The sequence below is a fragment of the Oncorhynchus nerka genome, linkage group LG13 (genome assembly GCF_034236695.1).
Source record: "Oncorhynchus nerka isolate Pitt River linkage group LG13, Oner_Uvic_2.0, whole genome shotgun sequence".
NCBI lineage: Eukaryota > Metazoa > Chordata > Actinopteri > Salmoniformes > Salmonidae > Oncorhynchus > Oncorhynchus nerka.
Window position 1 is genome coordinate 78,306,690 of NC_088408.1, and position 16,382 is coordinate 78,323,071.

General features: G+C 43.1%; 1 protein-coding gene across 1 annotated transcript in view; it reads right to left on the reverse strand.

Annotated features, from left to right (window-relative positions):
- Positions 1-16,382, reverse strand: part of LOC115140216 (polypeptide N-acetylgalactosaminyltransferase 9) — a 115,622-nt gene that overhangs the window by 78,235 nt on the left and 21,005 nt on the right. Inside the window, exons 2-3 of the mRNA XM_029678422.2 lie at positions 12,550-12,716; positions 1,069-1,243 (exon numbers count right to left, since the gene is read on the reverse strand). Of these exons, the coding sequence (XP_029534282.2) occupies positions 1,069-1,243; positions 12,550-12,716 (342 nt within the window). The remainder of the gene's footprint in view (positions 1-1,068; positions 1,244-12,549; positions 12,717-16,382) is intronic.

Consider the following 16,382-nt stretch of genomic DNA (forward strand, 5'->3'; position numbering starts at 1 on the left):
TCTGTGTTGGAATCATACAGTTGTTTATTCATAAGTAGGAAGGAGGAGACCAGGACTTTTTCCTGACCACGTGACCTGACTTGGTAAATCTAGTCAGACCACGTGACCTGACTTGGTAAATCTAGTCAGACCACGTGACCTGACATGGTAAATCTAGGCCCTAGATTTTCATGTTACAGTCAAACTCTATGCTTTATTCATAACACGATAGAATGCAATACTCTTGAACAAGATATTTAACCACAATTTTATTGAAGCGATATGTAAATATATTCTGCAAATATTTGTCGTCTTCGCTTCCCTTTCTGGCTGATGTTTCAGTTATGAAGCAGTGGTGGTATGTTGTTAGGTGAAGTGCCTGAGCTACAGCCAGGGAGGCAGACAAACAACTTATTACCCAAACCTTTGGTTCCAGCCCTCGCCCAGCTTCCCCCCAGCTTCGCCAGGAACACACCACACACTCTATGTCTTGAAAAGCCTGACAGGATGACAGGCTCAAATTAGGTGCCAATTACAAGGCGCTTGAGTGTCTTGTTTGGTGGTAAGCATAGGTGCCAGCCAGACATTGGGTTGAGACCCCCTTAAGTCATTTCCATCATGCTTATAACACTAAAGCCTAAGGCTGGAGGAGGGTGAAACAATGTGGCAAAAACAACATTTAATCTGTTATCTCTTATGTCATTGTCCCACCACCGTAAAAACAAGGTTTAGGCTTATTTCAGCGACTTACACTACAGTACAGTACAGGTAACATAATTGAAACTCAGTGTATTTTCTATTGGCCATTAGTCACAGTTCAGAAGTGATGAGTTTGAATCTCAGCAAAAGCTTATTAACTGTTCTAACTAATTCAAAATGGAGGTCATGTTCCCTGAATGTGCTGCCTCAGTAACAATTCCTCATAGCGTAAGCACAGTTTAGCTGACGCTTAATCAAAATGCTTAAGGGGCGACCCGCATATTTAATCTACGATTATGTAGGACTACAACCACTGCACTCTAACATGAACCCCAAGAGTAAAAATGGACAATGAGGAGATACTGTATGAAGATGAAGCACAGTTCTTACCAGGCAGTGTTGAACTCTACATGGGCATCAAAGAAACCTACAACCGGGGCGGTTGCAGCATTCCAACCGTGTATCCTGGCTCGGATCAGGCCTTCCCTCTTACTGTTGCGGACGATCTTCACCAGACCTGGGTAACGCTTGTTCACATACTGGTCCAGATTGAACTTCAGCTCCACTGGAAAAACAAGACAAAGAGAATCAGTTATTTTGGATAACAGAAACACTGACAAGTATTGACTTCACTGCAAATGGGCCTGTGAGTAAGAACTTCATGGTAAGGTCTTCACCTGTTCTATTCTGCGTATGTGACAAATAACATTTTATTTTTTACATTGTATTTGAAATTAATAGCTTGCAGAAAAGGTTGAATCTGGTATACAACAATACATTTGTTATTCTGAAATGAATGGGGATATGAATTGCCCCAGGAACAACACACAACAAAGCTCAGCATCATGAGTTACATAGAGTAAGTAAAACTAGAGCGACCCAGCACAACACAGATTACCTTATTCTTTCTGTACTGTAAAAACTTTCTCCCCCTCTTACTCTACTCCAAGGGATGAGGCTAGCTTTCTTTCCGTGTCACTGTCATCCCTGGAAATAAAGGCTGTGAGGTAAACAAGCAATTCTACAAATGGCAGACTAACTGAATGAATGAGCCCAATGTAATGTTTGTGGAGGATTAATTAAGTGTTTGAGGTTCTCCCATCAGGTTGCACATACTCAACTTTCTATGGGAGGGAGAGAAAGAATAATAAGGGCAATTGGCGTGGACAGCTTTATAACGGACTGACGCCTGGGGCAGACGCCTGGGACTGACGCCTGGGGCTGACGCCTGGGGCTGACTCCTGGGGCAGACGCCTGGGGCAGACGCCTGGGGCTGACGCCTGGGGCTGACGCCTGGGGCAGACACCTGGGACTGACGCCTGGGACTAACGCCTGGGGCAGACGCCTGGGGCAGACGCCTGGGGCAGACGCCTGGGACTGATGCCTGGGGCCTGCTCCGCACATAAAACAACCTCTGAATGAACACCAGGGCTAATCTGTATGTGACAAATAAAATTTGATTTGAAGTTGACATTTAAATTGGTTAAGGTTAAGAATAGGGTTAAGGTTAGGTCAGGGTTATGGTTTGGTTAATGGTCGGGGTTAAGGTTACTAACCGTGAGAGTATGGTGCATGTCTCTGTGTCTCTGTGCCTGCCTGTTGGCTTATGTGAGTGTGTGGACGCATTTATGTTTGTTTACTATAATGGTTTGTGACCTATGTGCAAACTGTGGCTACACAGATGCAGCTAAAAGATGATGAAACCCAACAGAGTGCAATAATTGCATGGCTGTTTTGGTGGGAGGGAGAAATGTTAAAGGATCCCCTCTGGTGCACAGCAAATAAATAGAAAGCTGGAATGCATCGGCAGCACCGGAGAATTATGGACCAAGGAATGGGTTTTAAAGGGATTGACAGTGCAAAACAGAAAATATGAGTTTTAATTTAATAGCCCCCGCGACATGCAGCTGTTCAGGGAAGTCAAGAACCAATACACGTAGTCAGTCAGGAAAGCTAAGGATAGCTTTTTCAAACAGAAATTTGCATCCTGTAGTGCTAACTCCAAAAAGTTTTGGGACACTGTAAAGTCCATGGAGAACAAGACCACCTCCTCCCAGCTGCCCACTGTATTGAGACTAGGTAACACGGTCACCACTGATAAATCCATGATAATCGAACATTTCAATAAGCATTTCTCTACGGCTGGCCATGCCCCCCCCCACCCCCGCAGCTACTTGCCCAAGCCTCCCCAGCTTCTCCTTCACCCAAAACCAGATAGCAGATGTTCTGTAGGAGCTGCAAAACCTGGAACCGTACAAATCAGCTAGGCTAGACAATCTGGACCCTCTCTTTCTAAAATTATCCACCACCATTGTTGCAACCCCTATTACCAGCCTGTTCAGCCTCTCTTTCGTATCGTCCGAGATCCCTAAAGATTGGAAAGCTGCCGCTGTCATCCCCCTCTTCAAAGGGGGTGACACTCTAGACCCAAACTGTTATAGACCTCTATCCATCCTGCCCTGCCTCTCTAAAGTCTTCAAAAGCCAAGTTAATAAACAGATCACTGACCATTTCGAATCCCACCGTACCTTCTCTGCTGTGCAACCTGGTTTCCGAGCTGGTCACGGGTGCACCTCAGCCACGCTGAAGGTACTAAACGATATCATAACCGCCATCGATAAAAGACAGTACTGTGCAGCCGTCTTCATTGACCTGGGCAAGGCTTTCGACTCTGTCAATCACCGTATTCTTATCGGTAGACTCAATAGCCTTGGTTTCTCAAATGACTGCCTCGCCTGGTTCACCAACTACTTCGAAGACAGAGTCCAGTGTGTCAAATCGGAGGGCCTGTTGTCCGGACCTCTGGCAGTCTCTATGGGGGTACCACAGGGTTCAATTCTCAGGCTGACTCTCTTCTCTGTATATATCAATGATGTCGCTCTTGCTGTTGGTGATTCTCTGATCCACCTCTATGCAGACGACACCATTCTGTATACATCTGGCCCTTCTTTGGACACTGTGTTAACCAACCTCCAAATGAGCTTCAATGCCATACAACACTCCTTCCGTGGCCTCCAACTGCTCTTAAACGCTAGTAAAACCAAATGCATGCTTTTCAACCGTTCGCTGCCCGCACCCGCCCGCCTGCCCGACTAGCATCGCTACCCTGGACGGTTCTGACCTAGAATATGTGGACAGCTACAAATACCTAGGTGTCTGGCTAGACTGTAAACTCTCCTTCCAGTCTTATATTAAACATCTCCAATCCAAAATCAAATCTAGAATCTGCTTTCAATTTCGCAATAAAGCCTCCTTCACTCACGCCGCCAAACTTATCCTAGTAAAACTGGCTATCCTACCGATCCTCAACTTTGTCGATGTCATCTACAAAATAGCTTCTAATACTCTACTCAGCAAACTGGATGCAGTCTATCACAGTGACATCCGTTTCTTTACCAAAGCCCCTTATACCACCCACCACTGACCTGTTTGTTCTCGTCGGCTGGCCCTCGCTACATATTCGTTGCCAGACCCACTGGCTCCAGGTCATCTATAAGTCTATGCTAGGTAAAGCTCCGCCTTATCTCAGCTCACTGGTCACGATAACAACACCCACCCGTAGCACGCGCTCCAGCAGGTATATCTCACTGGTCATCTCCAAAGCCGCCTTTCCTTCCAGTTCTCTGCTGCCAGTGACTGGAATGAATTGCAAAAATCACTGAAGCTGGAGACTTATATTTCCCTCACTAACTTTAAACATCAGCTATCTGAGCAGCTAACTGATCGCTACAGCTTTACATAGTCCATCTGTAAATAGCCCACCCAATCTACCTACCTCATCCCCATATTGTTTTTTATTTACTTTTCTGCTCTTTTGCACACCAGTATCTCTACTAGAACATCATCATCTGCTCATTTATCACTCCAGTGTTAATCTGCTAAATTGTAATTACTTCACTACTATGGCATATTTATTGCCTACCTCCTCACGCCATTTGCACACACTGTAAATTGACTTTTTTTTCTTTTTTTTCAATTTAAAGTTTTATTAAGTTCTTGTTTTTCAATCAACCAACAAAACACATTCCACATTCACAGATGTGACAGGCTTTAAAAAAATAAAAAGTCAAAAAATAATAATACATTTGAAAAAATTAAAATACAATTAAAATGAATGATAAAGTCAAATAAAAGCATTTATTTTTCTTAATCTATATATTTTCCTTGGTACCTGTATATACATACATACATACATACGCACATATACATACACACACACATACGCACACGTACTCAAAAACTAAATTAAAATAAAAACACACACACAAAAAAACAAACATACCACTTGCAGCAGCACTATCAAGGTTCTTATCAGCTATTTCTAGCATTCGCTGAGACGATGGGCCAATAATTCGTTTTTAGGTTTTACAGTACCTTACACAAAATGTATCTGCGCATTTCCCTAGTCACCCCGTTCACTCTGTCCAGTTTGAAATATAGTTGAATAGTGGGGACCAGAGTCTATCAAACTTGGGCTGTCTCTTGTGGAGGTCATAAGTGAGCTTTTCAAGAGGAAGGAAGTCAACAATCTGGTCAATCCACATTTTAAATGTAGGGGGGGTATTAGAGGCCCACAATAGAAGAATACATTTCTTAGCAAAGTATGTAATAGTCATAAGCAAATTTTCTCTGTCAGGATCAAGAACAAAGTCCTGCTGGGCATTAAGAAGATAGATACATGGGGTCATATCAAACTGTACCTCTAGTATTTTCTGTGCAGCGGTATGTACAGATTGCCAGAATCTGGCAATCTCCCTACAACTCCAAAATACATGCATATAGGTTCCACATTCAGAGGTACATCTTTTACAGTTAGGAGACATATCTGTTTTCATTCTATGGAGTCTCAAAGGAGTATAATAAAATTTGTACAAAAATTTGTAATTAGATTCTTTCATTTTTACACTGGTAGAGGAGCAGTATACCTTGTCGCAAACCTCCGCCCATAACTCATCACTAATAGTCAGACCAAGGTCCTTTTCCCAGATTATTTTCAAAGGAGTAAAGGAGGAGCTTCCTTTCTCAGAAAGGAGTCTATAGATGCAAGATATTTTGCCTTTAATGGATTGTGCTGTGACAAGAAGGGTTTCAACTTCGTTCAACTGAGTTCTAAACCTCCTCTTGGAGGTAAATGAGGAAATTACATGTCTAATTTGAAGATATTTTAAAAAATGGGATCTTGGCACGTCGAATTCACTGCAGAGCTCTTGAAAGGATTTCAGTGTAGTGGTTTTCTGATGAAATAGGTCTGAAAAGGTCCTGATTCCTAGAGTATGCCAAAGATTAAAGTTGGCATCCCTCAGGGCTTTTGGCAAGTCTGGGTTGCCTACTATAGGCGAGTGAGAACATATTTGGGGGGAAATGCCCAGGTATTTCTTACAGTCCCTCCACGCTAGTAGGGTGCTGTAAATCACAAAGGATTTGCCTATGTTGCCCACTTCACTAAAGTTATTAATGAATATAATTGAGCTTAAGGGCAATGAACCACAGGATTGGGCTTCTATCTGAATCCACGTTGACTCTTGTCTGTTTGTGATCCATGTTAGCATGTTGCGGATTTGGGCAGACCAGTAGTACAATTGAAGGGAGGGAAGGGCAAGACCACCTTTAGATTCGGGTTTTGATAAAGTGGAAAACTTGATCCTAGGTTTTTATTGCCCCATATAAATTTGGTGATGCTTTGGTTAGTTGTTTTGAAGAAGGAAACTGGGAGATAGCATGGGAGCATCTGAAATAAGTAGTTCAGTCTAGGGAGGACGTTCATACGGATTACATTAATTCTTCCTACTAAGCTAATTGGGAGGGAGATCCAGGTTTGGAGATTGTTCTTGATTCGATCCAGGAGTGGAAGATAATTTTCCTTAAAAAGGCTATTCAGATCTGGTGTTATGAAGATCCCGAGGTATTGAAACCCCTGTGTTTTCCATTGGAAAGGACAAAGTGTCTTCATAGAGCTGGTGAGTGTAATATTGAGAGGGCAGACAGTGGATTTGTTAAAATTGATCTTATAAACTGAGAACTTGCCATTCTGGGCAATTGTGTCTAAAATGAGAGGGAGGGATTTCTCAGGGTTGGATATGTAGAGCAAGACATCATCCGCGTAAAGCGAAATCTTGTGCTGCAGGCCACCTGCAGAAACACCCATAATACTTGGATTGCTCCTTATCAGCTCTGCCAGAGGCTCCGCCCCCAACAAGTAGAGCAGCGGGGACAGCGAGCACCCTTGTCTTGTGCCCCGCTCCAGAGGGAATCTGTCAGAGTTCAGTCCATTAGTAGTCACCATGGCATTTGGATGAGAGTATAGTGATTTGATCCATTTAATAAAATTTGGGCCCATATTGAACTTTTCTAAGACTGAAAACAGAAAGCTCCACTCCATCCTGTCAAACGCCTTCTCAGCATCCAGTGAAGCCAGCAGGACAGGGGTCTTTTGTGCGTTTACTTGATCAATAATATCAAAAAGACGGCGAATGTTATCAGAAGAGTATCTGTCTCTAATAAATCCAGTTTGGTCCGCTTTTATTATTTTGGGAAGAAGAGTGTTTAGTCTTATGGCGAGCAATTTGGTAATTATTTTATAGTCGAAATCCAACAAGCTTATGGGCCGGAAGGACGAGCAGGATAGGGGTCCTTGTCCTTTTTAGCAACACTGTAATGCGAGCTGTGTGCATTGAGTCTGGGAGAACTCCGTTTTTGCAAAAATCCTCCAGCATTGGCATGAAGATAGGGCTGAGCTGGGGCCAAAAAGCTTTATAGAACTCTCTGGGGAATCCATCTGGGCCTGGGGACTTATTAGGTGGCATGGAGGTAATTGCCTCCAGGATCTCCTCAGGAGTGAAGGGGGAGTTGAGATCTTCCTGGTCGGTCTCTGATAGTTTAGGTAGCGAGATTCCCTCTAGGAAAGAGTGGAGTTCTGCCTCCGTGTGTTTTCTCTCAGAGGTATATAGTTTGCAGTAAAAATCATGAAAAGTTAAATTGATCTTTTTTGGGTCATATGTGACCTCGTCCTCTGCTGTTCGGATAGCCATGATTGTACGCTCTGACTGCTCCTTTTTTAATTGGTAAGCAAGCAATCTACTGGGCCTATTGCTATACTCATGGTATTTCTGTTTAGTAAAGAAAACTTTTTTTTTATCTCCCGAGTGTAGTCCAAATTCAGTTTGGCTTTGGCTGCTTTAAGATGACTCCAGGAAGTGCTGTCTAGGGATTGTTTATGTATTTTTCACAGCATTCCAGCTCCCTCTCAAGATCTAGCCTGTGTGCTTCCATTGCTTTTTCTTAGAGGAAGCATATGCAATTAGATGACCTCTTAGTGTGGCTTTAGCAGCGTCCCACATTGTGGCCGGAGAAACAGGGGAATCTTTATTGTCTTGTGTGTAGTTGTCTATCCATGTAGTTACTAATGTATGGAACTCGTCATTTGATAGCATGGAGGTGTTGAATTTCCAGCTCTTTGACCTCGGGATGTTTTTGCAGAGGTCAAGCGGAGGTGGACAAAGGCGTGATCTGAAAGTGCTATGGGTCCGATTGTACAAGTGGCTGAATTTATGAAACTCTTTGGGATAAAAATGTAATCTATACGGGAGTAGGTGTTATGGACATTAGAGTAGTATGTATAGTCCATAGATGAGCTATTATTCTCTCTCCAGATATCTATCAGCCCCATCTCTTTAGTAAGAGAGTTCAACATCTTTGCAGATCTAGGATTTGTGGTGGGGACTTGAGATGATTTGTCTAGGGTTGGGTTAAGGGTACAATTAAAATCTCCGGCCACCACACCAAAGGAGACACAATGCTCATTGAACAGGGTTATAATTTTTGACATGAGAAGGCAGGAGTATCTGTGTTAGGGGCGTATATGTTTAATATAGTAATTGGTTGACCATAGAGTGACCCAGTTATCAAAATAAATCTCCCCTCCGGATCAGATATGTTTTGTCTATTATGAATGGAACATTTTTATGGATAAGTATGGCTGTGCCTCTACTGTTTGATTTGAAAGATGAGAAATACACCTGTCCCACCCAAGCTCTGCGGAGTTTGGCATGTTCAGCATCACAGAGGTGTGTCTCTTGTAATAGCGCAATGTCTGCTTTTTCCTTTTTTAGAGCACATAGTATCTTTTTCCGTTTTATTGCATGCCCTAGACCATGGCAGTTCCATGTCAATAGATTTAAGGTACTAGTCATCGTCATCGAGCAGTAATCGAACTTTAGTGCAAGTCATCGCTGGGTAAAAGTGGATAGTAATTACAGCTGCGTTCACATAAAAGGAAAATAAATGGTGTACATAAAATAATAATCTCTGAACACCCCAGCCGAGTTCCCAAACAACTCGACACATCCCGTTGGATCTATTACCCCCCGCTCAGTCTCAATTCTGTGTTCGAATAAAACAAAAACCGGGAACAGTTAGCAACGCACAACGTCTCCCTCTCCCCACCAAAGAAATGCCTCATCCTCTCCACCCCGCATTGAGTAAGTAACACAGTTGCCCTCGTCCAGACCTCAGTAAAAGAGGGGAGAAAAATAAAATCAATAGCCCAGCCTACATATACCTCCCCCAAGGGACATAGGGAACCCCAGGTAATAATAGCAACAACAACAAAAAACAGGGAAATAAAAGTAGGCTGAAACATTAGTAGGCCTAGGTTAGGCTATACAGCCCATCCCTCTCAGTTAAAGGCAAATAAATATAAATTGGACGGCTATAATGACAATTAGGGGGTGGGTCTCTGGATATCGGCTATATGTCGTCTTACCTCCTTTAGTACTGGCATTAATCGCATTTAGTCATTGGTCTGTTTCTCATTGGCCAGGATTGTCTTTCAAAAAACGTTTTGCCTCTTCGGGAGTTTTGAAGTGTCGCAAGGCTCCTTGGTGAAGAATCCTGAGCTCGTTTGGGTATTTGAATCCCCTGAAGATGCCTCGGTCAATGGAGTATTTCTTCACTTCGTCAAATTCTCGGCGCTTTCGGCGTATTCCAGCTGACAGGTCCTGGTGTAAAGCGAGTTTGGCGTTTCCCACTGTGATGGTGTTGTTTTTCGCCGCCTGTAGGACTCGTTCCTTGTCGGTGAATCTCAGGAAACGTATGGTGATTGGGCGCGGTGGTTGTCTGGCTGCTGGTGGGGGCCTCAGTGCTCGGTGAGCTCTCTCGAGTTCTATGGGCCTGTCGGTGGGCAGGTGGAGCCACTCGGGAAGTTTGTCTTGCAGGTAGCGGATCAGTGGCATGTTTCCCTCTTCTTTTCGCCCAGATTGAATAGAACACAATTATTCCTTCGCCCCTGTTTTCCAGGTCCTCTGTTTTCTCTTCCAGATGCTCGATTTTCTTTTTAGCATATGCTATTGTTTCCATGGCATCTGTCAATAAGTTTTCCATGGATAGGATTCGCCCCTCTGCCTCGTCCAGGCGCCCGTTTATGGTTATCTTGTTGTTGATGTCAGGCAATGCGTTTTCCAGGATTGTCACCTTGCCCGCTATCGCACTGAGCTGAGAGTTAATGGCATCTAATTTGGTGTTTAGTTCTGTACGTTGGGATCTCAACTCAGAGAGGATGTCTTCGACAGAGTGCGAGGTTGGCATTCGTTGTGCCTCGTGGGGGAGCGGGTTCTCTTGCTCCTGGCTAATGGCGCTAGTTTTTTCTGAAGCTAGCTTCTTCTTGGAGGCTTTTTCCGTCGCTAATACTCGAGTCCGGGTAAAAATGTCACCTGTAGTGTCGCCTTTTGTAGCCGCCATGACTTTTTCTTACTAAAGCTAAATGAGTGTGAACTTGGAATGGAGGTAAGATTAGGAATTGGAAACTACTTGTGCGGAGCTCTTAGTTCACGCGGCCATCTCGTTCAAGGGTCACGTGATCCCCCCCCTTTTTTTCTTCTATTGTGTTCATGACTGTACGCTTGTTTATTCCATGTGTCATTCTGTGTTGTTTGTGTCGCACTGCTTTGCTTTATCTTGGCCAGGTTGCAGTTGTAAATCAGAACGTGTTCTCAACTAGCTTACCTGGTTAAATAAAGGTGAAATAAAAAATCTAATAAAATAAAAATTTGAAGCATGAAATTCACACATATTGTACCGTACAGGTAGCCATAGGATTTCAGGGTGGTAATGTTAAGGTAGTGAGAACATGCCTAGTGTTAGGCAGGTAGCCTAGCGGTTAAGAGTGATGGACCAGTAACCGAAAGGTCACTGGTTTGAATCTCCGAGCTGGCAAGGTGGAAAAATCTGCCATTCTGCCCTTGAGCAAGGCAGTTAACACACAACATGAACTGCTCCCCAAGTGTCAATGATGTTGATTAATGAAGCCCCCTGCACCTCTCTGATTCAGAGGGGTTGGGTTAAATGCAGAAGACACATTTTGGTTGAATGCATTCAGTTATGCAACTGACTAGGTATACCCCTTTCTTTCCTATAGATTTGAATTCCAACAGGCTCATTAAACCGTTTACATCTAATACTATGTGAGCTGGAACAATGAATGAATGTTTGGGACTGTTGCTGTATGGTATACACAGCTAGACTAAACCCTGATCAGGTAGAACATGCATTTAGCTCCCCCGCCCGCCCAGCTATGGCTAAGGAGCAACCCTGAAAAGAAACCTCTCAGCAACCAATAAATGTCCCAGCTAAAGGATGTGTGTCAGAGAGACAAGAAAAACATGTTCCCTGTGTGTGACTCCTTATGCCACTGTGCTGTGCCTCAAGTAGCCAAGCCTGCATGTTAATATTCTAATGTCACTGGAGAGAACAGCTTCTACATGTGCACGCACACATAACCTTCACCAATCACAACCATTAAACAATGGGGTATTCAGAGAGGGGGGAGTAAGTGGGTTGGTATTTTGACGCAGCGGCTGCCATTTGTGCCTACCTCGTTTGGTTTAAATGGTTGCCTATTGCCTCTATGGGGACACTAGGCATGTGCCAATGTTGACTCTTGGTCCTCTATCAAGATGTTATTTATGCGCCTCCTCTCTGCGCCAGCCTGGGGGATACTGGGACTAAGCCCAACTTCATGCCAAGTGATGGAGGGCCAAGTGTCGGTTGGAATCTAGTTCATTGTCTCTGTCCACTGAAACAGGCAGGCTTCTGGGAGTCGGGGCTGTGCGGGGCTGGCTGCCATGGGGCGTGCAGGTGTGTGGAAGCAACCAAAACCTCATGAAGACCAAATCACAATGGAGATTTTTTTCTGGTTATTTTTAAACTCACTAACAGTGTTCAATAGCACACCCCCGAGGGTTCTTCATCCCTCTCTCACCCGCTCTATACTTTTCCCTCGTTCATTCTCCTCTCTTCTCTGAACACACACATAGACAGACAGACAGACAGACAGACAGACAGACAGACAGACAGACAGACAGACAGACAGACAGACAGACAGACAGACAGACAGACAGACAGACAGAGACAGACAGACAGACAGACAGACAGACAGACAGACAGACAGACAGACAGACAGAATCCCACTTAAATTGGACATGTATTTATTGTTAAGAAACTTGACTAGTTTGTTTTATAAGGGAATTGACACCTCTGGCACTTTTCCTACACACAAACCGATGCAATTCTTTGTTTGTGACACCACCCTCCACTTTTAAAGAGACAAACATGAATTGGAGAAGTAATGTTTGTGGAGCAATAATCCAAAACAAAATGCAGTAACACAGGGATTGTGGTTTTTCTAATGAAATGTTGGAAACAATCTAGTAGAATCTTCTGGTTTTGCTTGCTCTTTAAGATCTAGGTCAGCAGACAGTAGCAGCACTGTGACAAATGCTGATGATAAAAGGGCTATATAAATTCAATTGATTGATTGATTGAGGAATGAACAGTTAGATGGTTATACTGAAGAAGCATAGAGACTAGAAGTCTTACCACTGTCGCTGTTGTCGTCCACCAGGATGATCTCCTTGAGAAGGTGTGCAGGGGTGTGGTTGACCACGCTGTGGACGGACCGCAAGATGACCGACAAGGCCTCGTTCACAAAGATGAACACCACTGAGATCTGAGGGAGGTCCTCTGGGTAGGTCAACTGCTTGCACCTGTAATGAAACAAATCAGACCGTTTTAGAATTATGGAACACAATTCAGGATTTGGAGAGTGAAAAGGTCAAAGTGAGCTGCCTTCTTTCATTTGAATAAACCAAGCTTTGTTTGTATTAATTGTATGAGACAGAATATGTTGAAATGCAAAATGTATGAAGAGTTGTGTACGTACTGTATGCTCAGTGAATGAATGTTGTTTTATATTGTTGTCGCCAGAAGCGTAACACGGTCCCAAACCATTTTCTGACAAAGCAAAGTAAGGGAAATAGGAACACATATCTTTCTTGTGAGGGTTGTGGCAAGGGAAAGCTGCAGCCTGGCTGTAAATGGAAGAAGCAGCGCTGTCCTGGCTAGCTCACTCTCTCTGTCTCTGTCTCTCTGTCGCTCTCTCTGTGTCTCAATTCAATTCAAGGGCTTTATTGGCATGGGAAACATATGTAAACATTGCCAAAGCAAGTGAAGTAGATAATAATCAAAAGGGAAATAAACAATAAAAATGAATAGAAAGCATTACACTCACAAAAGTTCCAAAATAATAAAGATATTTCAAATGTCATTATGTGCAAATAGTTAAAGTACAAAAGGGAAAATAAATAAACATATCTCTTTCTTTCTCTCTCTCTCTCTCTCTCTCTCTCTCTCTCTCTCTCTCTCTCTCTCTCTCCCATTTCAGAAATTAAGAGTAAACATTACACTCACAAAAGTAAAATAATAATATAGACATTTCAAAGGTTATATTATTGGCTATGTACAGTGTTGTAACAATAGTTGAAATACGAAAGGAAAAATAAATAAACAGATAAATATAGGTTGTATTTATAATGGTGTTTGTGCTCCACTGGTTGGCCTTTTCTTATGACAACATGTCACAAATATTGCTGCTGTGATGGCACACTGTAGTATTTGTGTTGTTTCACCCAAAAGTTATAGGACTCCATCAAGATTGGATTTTTTTCAAATTCTTTATGGGTCTGTGTAATCTGAGGGAAATATGTGTCTCTAACATGATCACACATTTGGCAGGAGGTTAGAAAGTGCAGCTCAGTTTCCACCCCATTTTGTGGGCAGTGGGCACATACTGTAGCCTGTCTTCTCTTGAGAGCCAGGTCTGCCTATGACAGAGCCTCTCTCGACAGCAAGGCCATGCTCAATGAGTCTGTACATAGTCAAAGCTTTTCTTAATTCAATTTTGGGTCAGTCACAGTGGTCAGGTATTCTGCTACAAGTGTATTCTCGGTTTACTGCAAAATAACATTCTAGTTTGCTATTTTTTGTTGATTCATTACAATGTGTAAAGTTATTATCTTTTTGTTTTCTCATGGCTTGAGAATCGCTTCCTTTTACTTGGTTGTAGAATTTAATTGCTCTTTCCTGGATTTTGATCATTATCGGGAATCGTCCTAATTCGGCTCTGCATGCATTATTTGGTGTCTCTTTCTCTCTTTCCAGTCTCCACAGCCAACAGTCCCCCTCTCTCTTTCTCTCACTCTCTTGCTCTCTCTGTCTCCAGTCTCCACAGCCAACACAGTCTCTCTCTCTCTCTTGCTTCCTCTCTCTCACTTTCTCTCTCTCTCTGTTACAGTGTTGAAACATTGTGGAAATAGTTAAAGTACAAAAAGGAAAATAAATAAACATAAATATGGGTTGTATTTACAATGGTGTTTGTTATTCACTGGATACCCTCTTCTTGTGGCAACAGGTCACAAATCTTGCTGCTGGGATGGCACACTGCAGTATTTCACCCAATATATATGGGAGTTTATCAAAATTGGATTTGTTTTCAAATTCTTTGTGGGTCTGTGTAATCAGAGGGAAATATGAGTCTCTAACATGGTCATACGTTTGGCAGGAGGTTAGGAAGTGCAGTAAACAGTAAACAGGAGATATTTGACTTCAGACTCTAGTAGGGTGAGGCCGGGTGCTGCAGACTGTTCCAGTGCCCGCGCCAATTCGTTCATATAAAGTGCATTTGAAAAGTATTCAGAACCATAGATTTTTTCCACATTTTGTTACGTTGTAGCCTTATTCTAAAATGGATTCCATTTTTTTCTTCTCATCAATCAACACACAATACCCCATAATGACAAAGTAAAATCAGGTTTTTAGGAATTTTTGCAAATGTATAAAGAAATAAATACTGAAATATCACATTCAGACCCTTTACTCTGTACATTGTTGAAACATCTTTGGCAGTGATTACAGCCTCGAGTCTTCTCGGGTATGACGCTACAAGCTTGGCACACCAGTATTTGGGGAGTTTCTCTCATTCTTCTTTGAAGATCCTCTCAAGCTCTGTCAGGTTGGATGGGAAGTGTCGCTGCACAGCTATTTTTAGGTCTCTCCAGAGATGTTTGATTGCGTTCAAATCAAGGCTCTGGCTGGGCCACTCAAGGACATTCAGAGACTTGTCCCGAAGCCACTCCTGTGATGTTGATTTATTTATATATTATTCGTTTTTTAAATTTCACCTTTATTTAACCAGGTAGGCTAGTTGAGAACACCTTTATTTAACCAGGTAGGCTAGTTGAGAACAAGTTCTCATTTGCAACTGCGACCTGGCCAAGATAAAGCAAAGCAGTTCGACACATACAACAACACAGAGTTACACATGGAGTAAAACAAACATACAGTCAATAATACAGTAGAAAAAGTCTATATACAGTATGTACAAATGAGGTAGGATAAGGGAGGCAAGGCAATAAATAGGCCATGGTGGCGAAGTAATTACAATATAGCAATTAAACACTGGAATGGTAGATGTGCAGAAGATGAATGTGTGAGTAGAGATACTGGGGTGCAAAGGAGCAAGATTAATGAATAAATACAGTATGGGGATGAGGTAGTTGGGTGGGCTATTTACAGGTGCAGTGATCTGTGAGCTGCTCTGACAGCTGGTGCTTAAAGCTAGTGAGGGAGATATGAGTCTCCAGCCTCAGTGTTTTTTGCAGTTCATTCCATTCATTGGCAACAGATAACTGGAAGGAAAGGCAGCCAAAGGAAGAATTGGCTTTGGGGGTGACCACTGAGATATACCTGCTGGAGCGTGTGCTACGGGTGGGTGCTGCTATGGTGACCAGTGAGCTGAGATAAGGCGGTGCTTTACCTAGCAGAGACTTGTGAATGACCTGGAGCCAGTGGATTTGGCGACGAGTTTGAAGCGAGTTTGAAGCCAACGAGAGCGTACAGGTCACAGTGGTGGGTTGTATATGGGGCTTTGGTGACAAAACAGATGGCACTGTGTTTGAATCTATTTTGTAAATGACGTCGCCGAAGTCGAGGATTGGTAGGATGGTCAGTTTTACGAGGGTATGTTTGGCAGCATGCGTGAAGGATGCTTTGTTGCGAAATAGGAAGACGATTCTAGATTTCCTTTTGGATTAGAGATGCTTAATGTGAGTCTGGAAGGAGAGTGTACCATACACCTAGGTATTTGTAATTGTCCACATATTCTAAGTCAGAACCGTCCAGAGTAGTGATGCTGGACGGGCGGGCAGGTGCAGGCAGCGATCGGTTGAAGAGCATGCATTTAGTTTTACTAGTATTTAAGAGCAGTTGGAGGCCACAGAAGGGGAGTTGTATGGCATTGAAGCTTGTCTGGAGGTTAGTTAACACAGTGTCCAAAGAAGGGCCAGAGGTGGTGTACAGAATGGTGTCGTCTGCGT